The 21,062-nt window shown below is 34.4% G+C and overlaps 1 protein-coding gene across 2 annotated transcripts in view; it reads left to right on the top strand.

Annotated features, from left to right (window-relative positions):
• LOC143146885 (interleukin-1 receptor accessory protein-like 1-B) overlaps nucleotides 1-21,062 on the top strand; it is a 301,118-nt gene that overhangs the window by 170,238 nt on the left and 109,818 nt on the right. For both annotated transcript variants that reach the window (XR_012992109.1, XM_076311609.1), the window contains exon 2: nucleotides 11,938-12,119. Coding sequence is in view for 1 of the 2 variants with exons in the window: in XM_076311609.1 (XP_076167724.1) it covers nucleotides 11,938-12,119 (182 nt within the window). In the remaining variant the exon portion in view is untranslated. The remainder of the gene's footprint in view (nucleotides 1-11,937; nucleotides 12,120-21,062) is intronic.

Here is a 21,062-nt window from a genome sequence, read left to right as displayed (position 1 = left end):
CGTTCCGCGAGACTCGGTAAACTGTTTTTACAACGACGAAATAATAACGCTGGGGGTGAGAACGATTTGTTTGGAATCTCTAGAGCCGATTTGTTAGATAATTCGAGAATTATGCGAGCGTGTATTCGATCTTGTACGGAAGGGAACGAATCTGTGGTAATCCTCGGTTTCAAGGCGACTAATCGACCGCGACACAGCTGTCTTGAATGGAGGGTCGGTAGAGAATTCTCGAAATTGGAGGTAATGTCGAGCTTAAACGAGCTCGAAAAAGACGGTGAAGGGGACACCGAGAATACTATAAGCGAGGTAGGGCAATAGCGAGGGTGTGTCGCTAAACTTGAAAGCGACGTGACGTAAATTTTGTATTATTGTTCATTGTACCTTTATGAAAGTTTTGTTAACGCGTTGACAGGATTCTTCAGAGACATTTTCTGTCGTGGAAATGTTTCGAGGTGGATAAACTTTTACGTTGTAAATAAGTCGGGTTCCTTTACTGTCAATTTTCACATTGTTTTCCATACTCGACTCTTTCGTTGTATAAAATATAGAAAATGTGACGGTTACGAACAAACTATCTCGGTGGGTACAGTTTCGAGTTACTGTTTTTCATAGTTATCAATAAACCATATTACCACGCAAGCACACAGTTTTTCCCTCGAGCGTAATTTATATTTCAATGCGGTTCCGGTTACATTAATTTGTAACGGGGATTGAATATTTGCGTTACAGCGCGATACGCTGCAAAGCGTCGAGCGAATGCACTATTGAAATCCGAACAAGGGGAAATTAGATTGAGTTATGGCGCAATATAATATATTTCGCCAACAGTTTCTTGCAAAACGTGTATACGGTAAAATATAAAGACTGTGACAGTAATTGTTAATTGGAAATGCTAAATACCGACTTCTGACAACTTGACAGCGAGAATAATTTTAAACACTCGGCTGAATTCGTAGAGTAAATTATGTAACAAATAAAATCTTATTCTCGTACATCGTAATATTAACTCGCAACGAAAGTAACATAATTATAGAACACAGTTAAAAATAGTACTACAATTGAAAATTCAATATGCGATTGTATTAAGTTGTTCGGAAATTTTGTTTTTCAAAATGGAGAATATATAATTTAATAAAATGTTTATATAGGAATATAATTATATAGGAAAAATCGTGTTTCATTTTCACCAAAAAAAACAAAATGACTTTCCAATATTTATTTATTCCAGGTCTTTAATTTGCAAGAAAAAAGTACCGAGAATCAAAAAGAAGAAAAACTTTCTCAAAGATTCGAGATCAAAATTTGTTCACTAAAATGCAAAGCATCTGTATATAAGAATAACATCTCTTCGTAGTACCAAGATTTTATACATTAAGAATTGAGTATGCGTTATTACTTTAACCTTCCGAATAGTACAATAAGAGTGCAATGAAAGGTTGAAGAATAAGAGAAAGAGAAGAAAAAAAGAACAAAAGGTATTATGCCTCTACGTATGGTCTGTCTACGTATTTCATTGCTGCCCCGAGGCGTCGCAATAACTAGGTACAGCCTTGGTTCGAGTATAGATTGCTTCGTTCGCAGTTACGATGAAGAGGTATTTTCACGTTGATTGATCTTGTAAGAAGAAAACCTTAATGTTCAATGGGCAGATTTCTTAAACTGGTTACGTAACGTTATTACAGCTCGGCGTGGAACACCGGGATAGGGGGAACGTCGACGATCTGGAAAAGAGAGACAAAGCGGGGAATCGATCGCGCGTGGCCGCAGTCAGTGGCGATGAAATTTCCGAGAACGACTGACGCGACACGACGCGACTCAACACGGTTGCAGACATGCAGAGACTCGGTGCCGTGAAACTGTCGTATCGTGGCCATAGAACTGTATCGACGGCTCCCTTTTCCCCTAATCGCTTCTGCGAACAGAAAAGTGGAAGATTACTCGGCTCGAAATCGATCCGGGAGTCGTCCCTGCGTAATCGGTGTATCCTGTCCACCGTTTCTCACATCACAATTTCCCAACCAGAAGAGCCCCTTTCCGTCGCGCGCGGCGAGATATACTACCTCGCCTGTCTCGATCGTGACAGAATGTGTCCTGGACTCTAACAGGACGCCGTCGAAGCGATTGACTCTTCGTGGGGAACTGTTGCTTCGAATAGAAAAACTTTTGAAACGTTAGTTGACGGTTTTTTTTTTTTTTTTGAAAAATTAAAACTTTTCGACGGAGTCATCTTAAAAACTTATAATCGGTTTGATTTACGTTATGTAAATATATTAATAATATATATATGTAAATTGTATATATTTTTAAATAATATATGTGTGTAAATAATATATATATATATATATATATATATATATATATGTATGTATGTATATATCGAAGTGAACGGTAATCCTCGGTTTCAAGGCTAAATACGGGACCGTCACCCGCCTTGAATTCGAGGTCGGTGGAGAATTTGTTCTCGGAACTGGTCGAACTATTAAACGACCTTAGAAAAGAGAGCGAAGAAGATACAACATCGAGAATGAGTGAGACGAAACAACTGTTTAACCTACAAGAGGGTCCAATACAAAAGTCAAGTTGGTCCAACACAAAAGTTAACTATATAATATGTTGTATTATATAGTTTGAGTAAAATTATAAAAAATTGTTTTTATTTATATGTAAGTTTATACCTTTCAAGTGTTACATAGGTTGGACTTTAAATCTTTAATATACGACCGGTATGTTCATGATATATGCACTGTTGTTTTCTGAAATTGAATGGATCACATGCATAACATTTTTAATTCGGTTAATAACAGATTGCAATTCACTCTGAATATATAATAGAATGAAATAGAATAGAATTTCCAAATTATTGATGGATCGTTAGCTATTGGTAAATTTATGAATATATGAACAAAGAACAATACATGAGGAACCTTTCCTCAATAATAGAATAGATTTTTTGGAGGTGTCGGTCATCAATTCTAATAACAGTATGACAACTAATTGATTGGTACATTAAACCTGCGTCATTGGAAAGATTTATTGATTTTTAATCTCAGCCATCCGGTACAGCCAAAAATTTGAATCATTTACAAACTAATTGACAAAGCAATATCTGTTTAATAAATCTGCAGCTCCACAAAAAGAACAAACTTTGTTAAAAATTTTGTTTATTAAAAATTTCATTAACAAACATATTAATAGAAGAATGTTTCGTTTTTCCAATAACAGTAATAACGTTGCCAATATGACTCCACCTCAATTCTATTTCATCTGGTTCCAATAATGAAAGTAAGCAATATTAAATTTTTTCTCATTGTTAATCTATATCTAACAGAATTTCCAATTTTATTAAAAAAATTAATTTTCCTAAAACACGTACACTAACTCATTAAAGATTTATTGAAAATATTTCTAGAAATTGCTTATAAGTAAGAATCAAATCTTAAGATTAAAATCCAAAACTTTATATTTGAATTTCATGAAAATTCATTCAACTGTTTCGACAAAATTGTTTAAATGAAAAAGTGTTAACAGTCATAGACATAGACATTGAAAAATCATCCACTAATTTTCCTTGTTTACAATACTTTTCTTCTTCATGAATTGGAAAGTAAAAGGACCAAATTAGTAATAATAAGTGACAGTAATCACTTATATAGTAGAGGTGGCACGTTTACCAAGCGATCGTTTCTCGCTTCCTTTCTACTGAAAGCGAGAACGAGATGGAATGAGAACGAGCGAGAAACAATACGAGATAGACGCAGCGTGGATCCTTTGTCTCGCTCCCTCTCGTGGGCGTCTGATACTCTGTCCTTAATGTGCGCAATCGATGTGCGCAAGGGTCGTGAATGCTTTACACGAAAAAGATGCCGCACACTTGGTTAGAAGTTTTACTCGGGATATGCATCACAGATTGTTCGCGTGGTTATTGTTCGTTAGTAAACGGAAAAAATTGTCGTCTAAGAGAATCGTTGGTCATTTGCCGATCTGTGTGGGATTCATGAGGCGATCGAGACGATCGATTTCATTCACGTGTTCCGAGAGTTTGTGTTTAACGGTGAGAAGAAAATGGACGGTAGTGTTTTAAATAAGAAAAATCCAAGGTGACCAAACTGGAATAATAAAACGGATGTTTTATGAACGAAAAACTGGAAAATCGTCTTTACATGTAGTTTTTAAAACAAACATCATCGGGGAAGTCAACGATGGACTTGTAAATATTGTAGAAGCAGACATGGAAAATGGCGCAATTTGCAGAAACAACAGAATTGAAGGTTAGCAAGGAATGGATGGCAAGATTCAAAAATCGTCATAACATTCGACGAGGGTATAGCGTTCGTGAAAAGGGAAGTGTAAATATGGTAGCTGCTAAAGAATTTGCAGAATCTTTTACTCGTAATGTAAAAGAAGTAGACAGCAATAGTGAACAAGAGAATGTCAGAGGACAACGCAAACAGGAAAAACAAAATTCTAAAGAAGAACCGTTCGAAGAATGACACAAAGAGATAAAAGATGCAGGAAGAAAAGAATTGGAAAAAGTTTTCAATATTTTAATATTATACACAGAACAAGAATGCCAATTTATTCAAGTAACGATTGAAAATTTACGAGAGTATTTCCCGAGAGATTTGATGGCCAATAAAATAAATCATCGAACGTATGCTGTAAAATGATCTGTGTTATATTTGTATATTCAAAATCTTTGGGAAGAATAATTTCCGATTTTTTACGACGTACGAAATGAAAGTGATTTTTGGTTGGCGAATATGTAGCTGTGGAAGGAATTATTGAAGTAGATCTGGCAAGTAAGTTTTGTTATAATGTATGCGATATAATATAAATAATGTTTAATGGTGCGAAAGAATATACATGGAAACATAACTTATCTTGACGTATTCAGAAATCCAGTGCCGGCAGTTGAGAGCGTCGCATGGTGCGCAAACTAGATGCGCAGAAGACAATTCTGTCGACTACCGCGTGGTGCGTTTTGCGCATCCACTTGCGCACCACGTGACTCCTGTTCTCACTGGCAATATTGGTTTTGTATTGTTCTTCTAGCATGTAGGTTAAACCGAGCTCCTGACGAATAAACATTGCACATGGATATTACGTCGTATTATTTCATCACTTCTCTTAATACCTATATCACGTAACTTCGTAGATTTCTTACGATCCATACGATGAGTAAATACTACTTTATTATCTTGTGGTTAAATAATTTTGACTTAATTTTGGAATTCTATTTTCGAACTATTTAAAAATCCCTTTCTTGTTTTGATTAATTCGTCTACACTTATTTTAATATTTTAATTTACACGATTTATCGACAATTAAACGTTCCACATTCTAATGTTCTAATACAAAACTTGTTTGCAAAATATCATTCGCCACGATTTGGCACAAATTTAATTACTAATTCCTATCACAATGCATTTAACATTCTACAATCTACTCTGTTCCGAATTCGATTATTTCAAATGTGAGAAAGATTTTCTTCGTGTTTTTCGTCGCATTGATCAGACTGAATGACGAAGAGCAGGCAACAACAAAAGATTTAATAAAAGTGATGATCGCCGAGGGCTGCACGGTCGCGTTCTTCTTGTTTCGTATAAAAATATTAGGATAAACTTCGTTCCATCGACGATTGATTTCTCAGTAAACAGAGTTAAACGGTGAAATCACCGTAGAGTAATAGAAATCGATGGGCGCAAGAAGTCGCTGCACTGGCTGGCTGGCTTCTTCTTCAAATAAACATTCCGGCTGAGTATTTTCGATCTATCGCGAGTCAAATAATAACCGAGTCGGTCAGCGACTTGTTTGCTACTGCAGGATTATTACGATAACAGGAAAAGAAAGTAGGTTGAGAATGAAAACAAGATGAGAGAAGTGCGCGTCCTTCTCTCACGTCCTTTTATCGAATAATAATAGAACAAATATTATAGTATGACATTTGAACGAAGAGTTAGTCTAAGGTGAAACATATATAGTATAATATATATGTATATATATAACTTCAGAGGCTTATAATCAACACTTGGCGCTTCGAAACCAATTCTTCTGTTCACATTCAATCTGCTGCAAAGAGAATTATAACAAAAACACTTTATTATATATTATATAGTACTTTTTTCTTTTGAAAGATTGAATCGTGAAACAAAGACGAGCAGAATTTTATTCGAACAACAGATGACGAATAAAAATTTCGTATAAGTATTTGTTAGCTACATTCGATAGTTGAAATAATGTTTTATTTGTTCACTACGATATGTATTAATTTAATCGTATAATTTTGACATCGTACGCATATTGTAGCTGCACATACAATCTAAACACTTTTATATTTTTCCTTATATTTTTTCGAGAGTAGAATATATATTTGAGTCATTTTTTAAAAATTGTTAATAATTAAAAACGGTCCGAATACGGTCATGTTTAGACTCATTTTCATCGGGAGAATCTCGTCAATATATTAGTAACACTCTTATGAATATATTATTTGAGTAATTTTTTCAAAATTGTTAATAATTAAAAACGGTCCGAATACTGTCATGTTTGGACTCATTTTCACCGGGAGAATCTCATCAATTTATCGACAACACTTTCACGAATGTATAAAAATTATTCGAGTCGAGAATCATAAATTTAAAAACAATTCGTTATTTATCGACTGATTACCGTAGTAACTGTTATCGACATGTTCGTCGTTTTTAAATTCGCAATCGTTGTTCGCGTTTGAAAGAGAAAAGACGTCGTTACGGTGCAGGTTCCGCACAGTTACAACGAAATAATCCTCGGGAACGACGCGACGCCCGCGTCCCGAGAAATGAGATCTGCGACGGGCGTGCGACCGAAATTATTTCGCGAAGTAGGAAGCGGCGCAATTTTTCCTAACGCGACGGTTACACGCGCCCCGCTCCTCGCGACATTATTAATATTTCTTTCGCCGGTGCGCACGAATCGTGCGCGATCTCGCGCGTCCAATGCGAGCGAAGAACGGGGCGTTTGTTCGGGGAACCCCACGCAGCACTCGAGACTGATTTCAGATCGTTGAAAAGCGTTGAAGCGGAGCCCGGATGTCGTCGAGACGATTCGATTGGAATCCAGCGCGTTCTCGAAAATCGTGTACCTCGGGGCGTCCAAGTATCGAATAACGTTCGAAAATTCGTTCGATCGTCTTCGTGGAAAGATCGCCTTCCTGATTCTAAGAAGTCGACTTTTTTTTTAATTTCATGAAAAATATTATATTGTTCAGAAAGTCTTTTTTTGGGGGCGAAAATGAAACACGATTTTTTTTAGAGTGTATGAATATTTTATTAAATTATGTATTCTCCATTTTGGAAAACGATATGACTTTTTGAATAACACCAATACTATATTAAGGCGAAATATGTGAAATAATGGATGAGAAATTTTCTCTCGAAAATTATTGTACAATACTTATCCCATTTACTTGAAATTTTCACTGTGTTTTCGTATTAATATCCTGTAACTTTGTACGAAGGATTCTTCTCTGGTCTCTAATATTTTTTGTAAAAATTTCAAAAATTGTCGATTTTTCCCGGTAGAATTTACAATTTTTTCTTAAGAAGCTCGTCGTTTCTAAACTAGTCTGTAAAATAGCTTTCAAAATTCATTTGTCCAGTTTTTGAAAATTCTAATTTTACTGGAGTCTAACTATTAGAGACAGACAAATCAATTCTACCATGCGATCAGAAAATTTAAGTAGCGTGGTACAAGGATGCTTATACTTTCTGTATGGATAAATATTTTTTTATGAAAATTGGCAGAAATATTCCTCGAAGTATGTATATACTTCTAATATAGATACGTTTTTATTGGACGTTTCATATTGTTGAAAATAATTCCCAAAGATGACAATTTTTTTCAACTCGAAAGGGGGTGTTCCCCTTTAAATCTTGATTGGGTTTCGTTGAAAACCTTCGAAGCCATCCCCAGTGAATAATCATCGAACGTCATCGAAAGCCAATCAAGTGCTATTGGATATCAGGAATTAGTCATTGAGACTCATGGGCCGAGTCGATGAAAGAAAAAGGCTCTTGAGCAATCGATCATGTGTGTGTACTCGATAACGACCATTGTTGGACAAAGTGTGATCTAATTAACAGTTAACGATCACTATTACCGTGCAATCGAACCAGTGACTAACAACTATGATTACCGAATAATTGGTAATAATGAAGATTAACGACTAATATACGTAATCGAACTGAATTTAATAGCGTGAGACATGATTAACTCGTTAATTATTAGTTGCATTATTGCATGCATTTTTGATTGCGATCAAATAGATAAATTAATAACGAAATGTCAATACCGTCACTTGACGTATGTTTAGATGTATATATTAACTGTGAAAAGGGGAAGAGGTGAATTAATTATGAAACGTACATAAAAGTGAATTATAATATATAAACCGTATCATATTTATTATTTATATTAAACCTTGTAATTTATTTTTGATAGACTTTTGCTCGAGTGAGAATTTATTCCACGTTTTCAAAGAAAAAGTTAACTATTTCTGAACGAACTTTTATAATTTTCTTTTTTTAATGATAGATAGGTTATTTTGCAGCGAGATTTTCCACATATGGTTATTCATCTTATGAGTACATACAGTATTTTTTTCATCTAGAAATATTAAAAATTCTCGGAGTTATAGCTTCTTGTTTAATGGCTCTTCTAAAACAGATGTTTTCTATTGGCTTTCACAATTCCAGCTGATCCAATCAGAAACAGAGGGTGTGAAAGTATCTTCATTAGGAAGGATATAGTTACAGGACTAGGGAGAAGTCAAAATCTCGGTAAATAAAAAAAAGGCGAAACTTTAAATTTTGAATTTACATTTTTCAGATTTATTTTGCGTTTAATACGTTAAAAAAAGAAATAGTAAAATTCAATATTTTTAAGAATCTTTAATTCCAGCGATAAATTAAAAAAAAAGGTGAAACTTTAAATTTTGAATTTACATTTTTCAGTTTTATTTTGCGTTTAATACGTAAAAAAAAAAGAAATAGTAAAATTCAATATTTTTAAGAATCTTTAATTTCAGTGATAAAGGCATATCTCCTGAAGATACTCTCCAAATATGAAGTCAGTCGGTCAACTAGATCTCGAGATATCATGAAAACCACTTAAAAAAGTAATATTTTGAAAAAAAAACCATTTAAAGTTTCTCTTATCAATTTCACACGTAGCAGGAATCTATATTCGAACCTCTGTATCATCGGCATTTCCACGAATTGAAGCAAATGGTTTTGCACGTATATTTTCAAAGTCCAAAATGAAGTAAAAAGAAAATGAATTTTTTTTTGAAATTGTAGACCGCAATGTCCCCTTGAATTTTATTAGGTAAATCTTTGCGCGAATAAAGTGTCGTTCGGGTATGAATTTATTCCGCATTTGCGAAGAAAAAGTTTTAACGACTTTTCAATGAAGCATCGGCTCGACTCGGGGAGCAGTCTCTCGACGTGTCACGGACGCAAGGAGCATACGGCAGATATCGAAATGGCGTCGCGTCGCTTTGAAACGTGACGTTCCGTCCGATGGCGGCGGACAAAAGCGGATTTCAGGACAATGCCTCCAGTTCGTCTCGTAATCTCTTCCGCGTAATATACGTGTACGTAGATCGTGGTTCTGTTGAACGCAAATAAAGGTTTCTCAGAAGACAGGTGAACGAGCCGAGAGGCAAACGGACGCCGCGTCGTCGTCGTCGTCGAGCAGGGAGCGGCCCCCCCCTGAGAAAGAGGCGGGCCCACCGCGGGGGAAGAAAAGAAAACAAAAGGAACACGATGCGTTTGAAAAGTACTTTTCGATCGTCGCGCAGTACGTTTCAGAGACGAGCGAAATTTTTATCTGGATAAAGGTTTCAAGATTCGAATAAAACTAATGCCGCCTTCAACGTTGGGAAAACGGGGACTTGTCTCGGGGCCTGAATTTATCGCGTGTTACTTTCACATTGTTTAAAAATACACGAGTGTGATTGTATCATTTGAAACTTTCAATTTCCTTTTAGTAGTTTTTTGGTAAATTCTGGTTAGAAATAGTGGGCCTTACATTTATCAAGTACTTAAATTTTTCAAGAACATTGTAATTTAAAGTGTATTATAGACTTTGGTACGTCTTGAACAGAGACGAGCAATTTTATGTAATGTATTGCTCTGTAATTATTATGTAATTTTATGTAAAATTTCATTACACTAATTTTTATTATTATTTTAGTAATACATTTTTATACAATAATGCCTCGTTACCTGCACACATATTCATGAAAATTACGATCCACTTAAAGTCATCTGTACTCCAACATGGGGTATGACTCCTGATCATGAATCCGGGCAGTAAATTTTATCAATATCCGAGGTATTACTGGACACTGCAAAATAATCCAAATTAAACTGAAAACGTTGAAATTGCCAACAGCTTTCCAGTTTACATTTCATCAAAATGATTATTCAACGTCTGTAATGACCAGTACACGGATCATTGCAGGTTCACCCCGGTTTTGGTCGCTCGTCTTCGTTGATCTTTATCGTGTGACAGTCGGTCGAATTTGCGGGGAAACTTTCAATAGATTTCTGCGTGCGCGAATCGTTTTAGGTTTCCCTAACACCGTTTTTTCTCTTGTCAGTCTGGTCGTGATGCTCTCAAAGGTCGATTGAAAATTGTTTAATCTCCCACTAGCCGGAAGTGGAGAAATTCAACGTGCTCTCTCCGGTTAAAATACGCTAAGTTGGTTCTTTGATGAGGGGAGAAGGTGTCAACGGGACGACTGCCGCACGAGTGGTGTGTGGTTGGGAGGGGGGGGGGGGTGATAAAAGGACCGTTTTCAATTACTCAGGGTATTTCTCGCGTCAGCCGTTGGCAGAATTTATCGCGCACCTGGTTTGACTACGCCTTGTCGCAGCCTTGCGTGCAATATTCAAGACTGCATCGCGCGTTGAAACAGCTACTGTTCGCGCATCGAGAATTTGCATTTGACACATGCATGTTGCGCCACGACATATATGGACGAAATTGAAAATCTTGCAACTAACGTGAAGCAGCTCCATTGTTATCAACTTCAAGATAATTCTATAAATATTTATAGAATATATTTTTTCGTGCAATAAGTAGAGGTTATTGATTTGATGTTGAGTTTTTGTTTAAATTTTTGGCGAATTTTTCAAATTTAGAGCTATTTTTGAGTTTTCTGAGTGTAAAAAAGACGGTTGTATTTGAGAATCATGTAAAGTGTTAGTTATCAGGTGAGATGTATAGGTGGTGGCCGATTATATTGCACCTAATTATATTTCGACCTTTTCTAGCTTGTACAAAAGAGTAGTATGGACAAGTTCGAAAGTTATTACTTATTAGATTTACATCAAATTGCAATAAAAAGTGTAAACTTTTTTTTTGACGTGCATTACACCTAATAAACCACTAATTAATTTGTTGAAAGGTTCTCGGTTCTTATTTGGACCCAAATTTTTAGTAGCAAGGAAAAATGAACGTTCTTTATTTAAGTAAAAATTAAAAAAATAAAAATTAAAAACTTCAATTTTTTCAATCATTTTTATTTTAAATTTGAACAAAAAAACAAATGAGAAACTATAATTTCTGCAATCGAACGATTTATCGCAATCATATTTTAATAAACAAAACCTACTCATTGCACTATATCTTTTCCATTTACTCTTGCCTATGTTCATTCCCTTTCCGGTCGAGGAACCTCGAGACAATTCCTCGAATAAAATCTCTACCTGCTTCGTGATAATTTCAACGTCAGCCCTCGATTTATTTAAATTTAAGCGAGCATTACTGTAATTGGATAATTACAATGTCCCCTGTTCGATACGTGTCCCCCATTCGTGTCGCCCTCCCCTGCATTCATTTATCGAACGGACCCATTCGAGATTAAGACCTTTGTTGCTCGCATTGTTCCAGGTACAAGGACAACAGGGCTTATCCTTGGCCAGGTGGCGAGAGTCAATTCATCCTTTACCCGGAGAGTGCGAACCAGACGATTTACGCGCAGAAAGTGGAAGCCTCGGACGGTGGACGATATTCCTGTCGAGCCAGGAACGATACGACCATCCTGGAAGGAGACATCACTCTTGCTGTGCTCGGTGAGTCCAGTTTCTGTTCTTTGATCTTCCATGAATACTTTTCTTGGAATACACTTCTTCGTACATTTCTACATAGATGAAAATTCTTGCAATAAAAAATAAGTTTAAAAATTGATTAGTAAATTTAAACGATAGAAAAAGGAATATTTATTCGTGTACATGTAGATGAAAATTAATATTATATAAATATATATATATTATAAATAAATATAAAAGATTAGTAAATTTAAACAATAGAGAAAGGAATATTTATTCGTGTACGTGTAGATGAAAATTAATATTGTATATATAATAAAAGATTAGTAAATTTCAATAATAGAAAAAGAAATATTTATTCATGTACATGTAGATGACAATTAATATTTTACACACACACACAGAGCATATAACATGCCATTAGTACATTAATAAGTACATAACGCGTGGCGTAAGAAAAATAATGATCACAGTGGAAGGATTGTGAGCCACAATGGTAAATTTTTTTATTTACGTCTTTTTTTTTTAACGACACCCTAAATAACGTATTTGTGAGTTTCTTCTGATTGAAATGAGATGAAGCACGATAGAATGTGATCGAATTTACATTTCAACGTATAATATAAACGATATTTAACGAATTATCAAATAAGTAAATATAATACGAATTAGAACGTGTTCGGTTTCATTTTAACCGGAAAACCCTTGTGAACACAGTGGAAGAAGTTTCGTTCAGAAAGGAGCAAAGATAAAAAAGTTCGGTCGTTGCATTAGTATTGTCTCACCGATAGGTTTTTTTTTTCTCGTCTCGGCTCTCGGACCTCCTTCTCTTTCACTTGTCCTTTTCTACGTTCGACACAAACAAAGGCAAACTTCGAAGGACGGTCCGAGTCGTATCGAGGTTAAAATCGCATCTGTTCGACAAGTCCCTCGTTCAGGTTCTAATATTCGTGCAGTTATCCAACTTATATTGTATAACACGAGGTTAGTCAAGGTCATATAAGAGTCAGCTAGAAAAAAGTAATATTTTGTCGTCTAATACCATACCCGTCCAATACCATATAATTAATGACTCTTACAATGCACAAATAATGTGTTTGAAATATTTTTCCATTACTGTCATAATACTCTCTTTCAAGGAAAATTAAAGTGCTAATTTTGTATCAGGATACCTTGTATATTCAGGATATTTTGTAAAAATTAATACCTATTTATCTAACAATTTGTCTGTGCGTAAAAATGAGTGGGGTTTTGTTACAAACAAATTTTCAACGAACCGATGCACTTGTTCATTCGCAAATTGTTTTTCATTTGATGCATTTTGTAAAGCTCCGAACAGACGGTGGTTGATAGGTACGATATCCAGCGAATATGGCGCGTGCGGTAAAATCGACCGCACGAGTTTTTACATTTTTTCTCGCACGAACCAGATTATAAACAAATTTTTATTTTGCAAATTTCCGGTCGAAGGCCTCGCGTGAAAAATATAGGAAAAAATATGACCCGATTCTGCGAAGCTTTTCGTGTAATACTGGTAGTATATGTGGCATGGGTTATGTCATAATTAACGTCTTGACGAGCTGTTAAGGCCGCGGTGCGTCCTGTTTCGGCTAACCAACCAATGCCCTAACTGCGGTTAGCAGAACGTACCGGTCTCGCGTTTTATCATTTCAATTAGGTTTACGATCGATCTCGTACGCGTTTCAATAACGACATTTGTACTTCTGAAATAATTTTAGCGACCTTCGGAGAAATATCAGACTGTTTTCGTCATTCATATTTTTGAATGTTGGAAAAATTTCAATTGAAATTCATTTGGACAATTTAATACGTACTTGTGTTGATTTGGTGGAAGGTGAATAACAATTTGGAATGGGACAAAACAATTATGCTAACACATTTATCCGGTACTGTATATAAATTTGACTGTTACAATAATAGTTGTTTTGGAGTTGTTCGGGTCAAAATTGACCCGAGCCGGAAAAATATAATATATAAATAAATTTTGCGTGGAATATCATGGATAGTCCTTTGTAAATGTGAATTTTGATCCCAAGGCTTTTGCATTTTTCGAGGAAATACTATATTCGAATTAACTAACAATTCTCCTGAATGTGCAGTATTTTCAACGTAAAAGGAGCTCAAAAGCTTAATTTATCATAAGAGTCACTGAAAGACAAAAATCCTTGTAACTAGGAAACAAGGTCATATCGGACATTTGTTTATTTTTCAATCTTTTTTTTGTTTATAACTAGGAAACAAGGTCGTATTGAAGATTTGTTTATTCTTCAAACTTTTTTTCTTATTTATAACTAGTAAACGAAGTCATATTGGACATTTATTTATTCTTCGAACTTTTTTCTTGTTTACAACTAGGAAAGAAGGTCGTATCGGACATTTGTTTATTCTTCGAACTTTTTTCTTGTTTACAACTAGGAAACACGGTCATATTGGATATTTATTTATTCTTCGAACTTTTTTCATGTTTACAACTAGGAAACACGGTCATATCGGATATTTGTTTATTCTTCCAACTTTTTTTCTTATTTTGGTGCGCCCAATTCACCTTTAAAATCATGTTCATATATTTTGTAACACTCTGTGTATCGTACGATATGCATTTAATTCAGGAAGAATCTTGATAGTATTTTATTTATAAAAGAAATTTTATTTATCGATCATTTATCATTCGAATATTGTTTAATATTCTTCGTACATTTTTCTCTTCAACGTTTTATAAACAGTAAGATGTTCTTTTCTTGTTTCTTTGATGTAAATAAATTAAAAAAATAGACTAAATACGAAACAGTAAATAGACGTAAAACATTTACTAAATATAAATAGACCAAATGTGAAAATATTTTGAAACGATGTTCATTGTACGAAAGAAATATTATTTTTAATATTAAAAAGAATATTTCGTATAAATCTAACACTTTGTCGAAATGTTATTCAATGCCAAAATTCGATATAAGGATTAAGCAAAGGTGTACTAAAAATTTCCAATTTTCTACAACGAAATATTTTTACGCGAATGAAAGATATCAATAAATAAAACTATTTCGTAGATTAAGAGTGCTTCTATCCATCTTGCATGAAACGATATCGAAACTTGGTTGGGTGAGAAACGCGTTTGTCATTTTTGAATTCGATGTTTTTTTTCCATCCCATTTTTTTTTTCTTTTTTTTTTCATGCGACAGTCGAGAGCCACGGAGATGTCTCGATTTATTCCAGCTTCCGCAATCTCTTATCGTTTGCTTTTCGTTGAGCTCACTGCGAGATTGGATCTCCGAGCGGAGACGATGACCCGCGATCGATCGAAACTGAGATGAAAGATCAAGAAACACGTTCGAGTGTATTATTATCGTCGATGAATGAATTCTGAGCACTCGATATTGGGACAGAAGAATGCACTCTCGTCTCGTTGGCTGAAATAATGCAATACTCGTGGTTTGAAAAGAAAAGAACCCGTTTCACCGATAGTGTTTCAATTCTGTCTTCTGTTGTTTAACTTATTCATAAACGATGTTTCAACGATGTTTCAAATTTGTATTGTACATGGGTGACTGAAAATGTTTTTTTTCGAAATTTTTCTTTTTTGTATCGTAAGTATTAAAAGTATTATTAATAATGGTTAATATTGATATCGATCAATTATTGGTGATAGTTATTGGTACAATTATTATTGGTAATAATTTTCAGTTTACGATAAGAAAGAGTTCCTAAGAAAGAGTTTATAATAAAAAATAATAAATCAATTAATAATAATTGTTAATAATTATTATATGCTCATGATGAGAAAAACTTAAAGAAACTTCAAGTCGTAATAAAACTAAATATGAATAATAAATTAATAATAATTGTCGATAAAAATTTTAAGTCTATGATAACTTACCGAGAAACAACTTCGAGTCGTAACAATAATTAACAATAGTATAACTTAAAGAAACTTTAAGTCGTAATAAAACTAAATATGAATAATAAATTAATAATAATTGTCGATAAAAATTTTAAGTCTATGATAACTTACCGAGAAACAACTTCGAGTCGTAATAATAATTAACAATAGTATAACTTAAAGAAACTTCAAGTCGTAAAGAAAATAAAACTAAATATGAATAATAAATTAATAATAATTGTCGATAAAAATTTTAAGTCTATGATAACTTACCGAGAAACAACTTCGAGTCGTAACAATAATTAACAATAGTATAACTTAAAGAAACTTCAAGTCGTAATAAAACTAAATATGAATAATAAATTAATAATAATTGTCGATAAAAATTTTAAGTCTATGATAACTTACCGAGAAACAACTTCGAGTCGTAATAATAATTAACAATAGTATAACTTAAAGAAACTTCAAGTCGTAAAGAAAATAAAACTAAATATGAATAATAAATTAATAATAATTGTTGATAACAATTTCAAGTCTATGATAACTCACCAAGAAACAACTTCGAGTCGTAATAATAATTAACAATAGTATAACTTAAAGAAACTTCAAGTCGTGAAGAAAATAAAAATAAAGAAGGATAATAAATTAATAATAATTGTTGATAAAAATTTTAAGTCTATGATAACTTACCGAGAAACAACTTCGAGTCGTAATAATAATTAACAATAGTATAACTTAAAGAAACTTCAAGTCGTGAAGAAAATAAAACTAAATATGAATAATAAATTAATAATAATTGTTGATAAAAATTTTAAGTCTATGATAACTCACCAAGAAACAACTTCGAGTCGTAATAATAATTAACAATAGTATAACTTAAAGAAACTTCAAGTCGTGAAGAAAATAAAAATAAAGAAGGATAATAAATTAATAATAATTGTTGATAAAAATTTTAAGTCTATGATAACTTACCGAGAAACAACTTCGAGTCGTAATAATAATTAACAATAGTATAACTTAAAGAAACTTCAAGTCGTGAAGAAAATAAAAATAAAGAAGGATAATAAATTAATAATAATTGTTGATAAAAATTTTAAGTCTATGATAACTTACCGAGAAACAACTTCGAGTCGTAATAATAATTAACAATAGTATAACTTAAAGAAACTTCAAGTCGTGAAGAAAATAAAACTAAATATGAATAATAAATTAATAATAATTGTTGATAAAAATTTTAAGTCTATGATAACTTACCGAGAAACAACTTCGAGTCGTAATAATAATTAACAATAGTATAACTTAAAGAAACTTCAAGTCGTGAAGAAAATAAAACTAAATATGAATAATAAATTAATAATAATTGTTGATAAAAATTTTAAGTCTATGATAACTTACCGAGAAACAACTTCGAGTCGTGATAATAATTAATAATAGTAACGACGATAATAGGTCTTTATCGTGCCAAGACTGCACGTACCAGAAAGGGGATAAAATACACAGTACACCGAGGCGAAGAACAAGAGAGACATTCGACAAGATATAAATAATTTTGCGATTCGGGGCGTCGAAAATGATATTTCACTCGATACAACGGAACGTTTCATAATGAATTAGACGCGCAAACAGACTCCTATAATTACATCCTACAGTTTAGAAACCAACCGCCCTTACTGCAGCTATCAACACCACCTGTCTTGGAGTTATTTTCACAACAGAACCAACATTTACCGAGCATATAAATCGCTTGGGTTCCTCTGCATTTAACTAACCCAACCACTTCCGTAATCCGCATAGTCTGAGAATCTTATACGTATAATGCTCTTGTGCTACCACACCTTGAATATGCCTCGCTTATCTGCACTCCGTGTACTGTTAAATATTCAAAACCGTTTAAAAGCTTGAAAAACTCCCACAGATTTATCTCGCAGTAACTCTTTGCCCTCGAAGATTCCAGTGACGAAAACTGGTTACTCGATTGAAATTTTTTTACACATGTGAATCTCTATTCAGGCGACACTAGTCCAGCGATGATTCATTATACAGAGTGGACCATTTTTAATTTAATTTATCGACCACTTAAATATTTACGCTATTCATGGTTCTATGAAAAAAAAAGGTTCAGGACAAAAATTGCACCCTTTAAAGAATTTGAAGTCATTGATAGTTTTTTAAGTGGTACTCTGTAGTTTCTTCTCAATATTCTTGCAGAGTGTAAAAACAGAAATTCAGAAACCTTATGAAGCATACTGTGTCGAATGTCGAAAAATGTTCATTTTACATAAATGATGATTGTATAATACTTAAAATGATAAACTACTTGCGTTGATGCAATGGTTAAGTTTCTTTGTAAATTATTATTTTAGATTTTCTAGACACGCTACAATAATTCTTTGTCTCGTTTCTCTTGTGTCGTGGATTTGTCTACGGTACAATTTGCGAACAATATTTTTTAATTTTCCATGCAGATAGAAATCTAGTGGTGATCTGGAGAACGATCTGACCACTCCACTATTGCCCTTCATCCAATCCAATTTTCAGAGAATTGAGTATCAAGTTGTGACCTTGTTAATCTAGAATAGTAAGCTTGGGCACCCATCGTGCTGAAACCACATTATACTTTGCACAACATGTAATGCCATATGCGTTAAAAAACCATATGCGTTTGAAACAATGAAACAATAACTTTAATGAACATTCTCAATAACGAGAATCACAATATAAACTTTCAGAAAGAAATCTATGAAGCAATAAGTGTTTAATAACGTTAAGACTTGTTAATAATCTTATTGATATTAATCTTATAATAACGTTAGACTTATTCATATTAATAATATCCGGAATAGAATGGTTCATAAAGTTGTTGGATTGTAGCATAATTTTTTATAGCATACAAGAGTATAGAAAAAAGTATAGGGTGGTTTGAAAACATCTGTGATCTCAAATTGTAAAAATTAATCTTGGAAAAATTATGAATACTATTTTTACACGTGTTTTTTTAAACAATACAATTTTGTCGTGAAAATTTTGGTAATGGAAGCATAAATGACGGACATGCAATTGTTCATTTAAATGAGATATCCTGTATATTATTATGTTCATAAGACTCACAACATGTAGGGCTAGAGACATAATTACTAGAAAGATTTTCATAGAATCATAAATAAAGGAAGTACTTAGGTGTTCTTGTTTAAATAGTGCACCCTGTATATTATTACGTTCATAAAACAAGATGTATAATATTTAAAACCGGGTAAATAATTATTAGAAAGGAGATTTTCATAGAATCATAAATAAATTTTCCCATTTAAATAGTCCACCCTGTATATAATTATGTTTACAAGATCTAAAATTTGACACAATATCTAAAATCAGAAAAATAATTATTGGAAGGATTTTTTCATATAATTGTAAGTAACGGAGATATTTAGGTGTTCCCGTTTAAATAGTGCACCCTGTATAATAATAATTATTAGAAAGGAAATTTTCATAGAACCATAAATAAATTTTCCCCGTTCATATAATCTACCCTGCATATCATGCTCATAAGACACAATAACCAAAATCAGAAAAATAATAATTAAAAAGAAAATTTTCACAGAACCCACAAACAAGTATTCCCACTTAAATAGTCCACCCTGTATACCATTACGTTCGTAAAAGCACAATATCAAACACCAGTAATTATGAAACATAACCCTATCAATCCCTCACGGTAGAATTTCACCGTGTCCATAATTACTCGGCATTCGTACCATCTCTGGAAATATAATCAACGATAATATTTTCTTAGGCGAAATTATAAAAACAGCCCGCGAGGAAAGCGAGGTCCCGCGCGAGACCCGACGCGTAAAATTCTCTACGGCAGCGAATACCGACCGTAACAGGTGTGCGCCGAAAGTTCGAGCACCGATATCTACGTTCGCGATGGTGTGGCGTGTAGTACCCGTGTGCACGCCTATCGATCGAATACGTACGGTGAAAATTGGCTCGGTTCACGGTTATTTACGCTCTCGTCTTTTCGTTCGCGTCCCGCGGGCCACGGTACCGGGGAAGATTTACGCCGAACGAAAACTCTGGCAACGAGTGAGCCGATCGGCCGTTGAGGAACGTTAAGTCGATCGATGCGTCACGCTCTCGTCGGCGTAGGTGGTGGTTCTAGGAGGCACGGGTCGATTCTTTTTCCTGGAAATTAAACGGTCGTCGCGGTGGCACGGGGGCGGGCGCGAAAGACGCGGACACGGAGAAGGGGAGGGACCAACGTCGTCGCGGAGGCGCCGTATAATAGTTATCGGTCGGATGCGCGCAGCTTGCAGCTTGCAGCGAGATAACTCGGCGCAAGAGCGCGCGCTAGTTTCGCGGAATCCCGATTAAACGATTTCCCCGAACGAATTTCTGTCGTTTCACGGTATCTCGCGTGTTCCACCCGGCGACGACTAATTGCGCTCTCACGCTCGTCCCAGTTTGTGTGTGCATACCTACCACTCCTTTCCGAGTTGAATTTCTTTCCGTTTATGCGACTGTTTCGCCGACCGACGACCAATTCCGCGGTAAACGTCCCACGAGGGAAATTAATGGCTAGAAAGTAGAGTGCGTTGCTGGAAAGAATGTCTCCGGTGGAATTTAGATTTACCGGTCATAATTATCCGGGAAGGATTACTTCACTGTCGGACGGGGATTAATTTTTCATCGATCGTGCCACGAACGAAATTAACGGGGAGAATATACAATGCGTAGCTGGAAAGAATGCATTTGGTAATATTTAGATTTAGTGGTTGGAACTTTTGGAAAGTGTTCACTTTGGGCGAGGACTAATTTTGTATGGAACGTGCCGTGAATGAAATTAAGGAGAGAATGTACAGTATGTAGCTGAAAAGAATGCATCTGGTAATATTTAGATTTAGTGGTTAGAACTTTTGGAAAGTGTTCACTTTGGGCGAGGACTAATTTTCTATGGAACGTGCCACGAACGAAATTAAGGGTAGAATGTACAGTGTGGAGTTGGAAAGAATGCCTCTAGTAACATTTAAATTTAGTGGTTAGAACTTTTGGAATGTGTTGACTTTGGTCG

The sequence above is a fragment of the Ptiloglossa arizonensis genome, chromosome 5 (genome assembly GCF_051014685.1).
Source record: "Ptiloglossa arizonensis isolate GNS036 chromosome 5, iyPtiAriz1_principal, whole genome shotgun sequence".
NCBI classification, from domain to species: Eukaryota; Metazoa; Arthropoda; class Insecta; order Hymenoptera; family Colletidae; genus Ptiloglossa; species Ptiloglossa arizonensis.
This window is presented reverse-complemented; position numbering and strand designations above follow the sequence as displayed.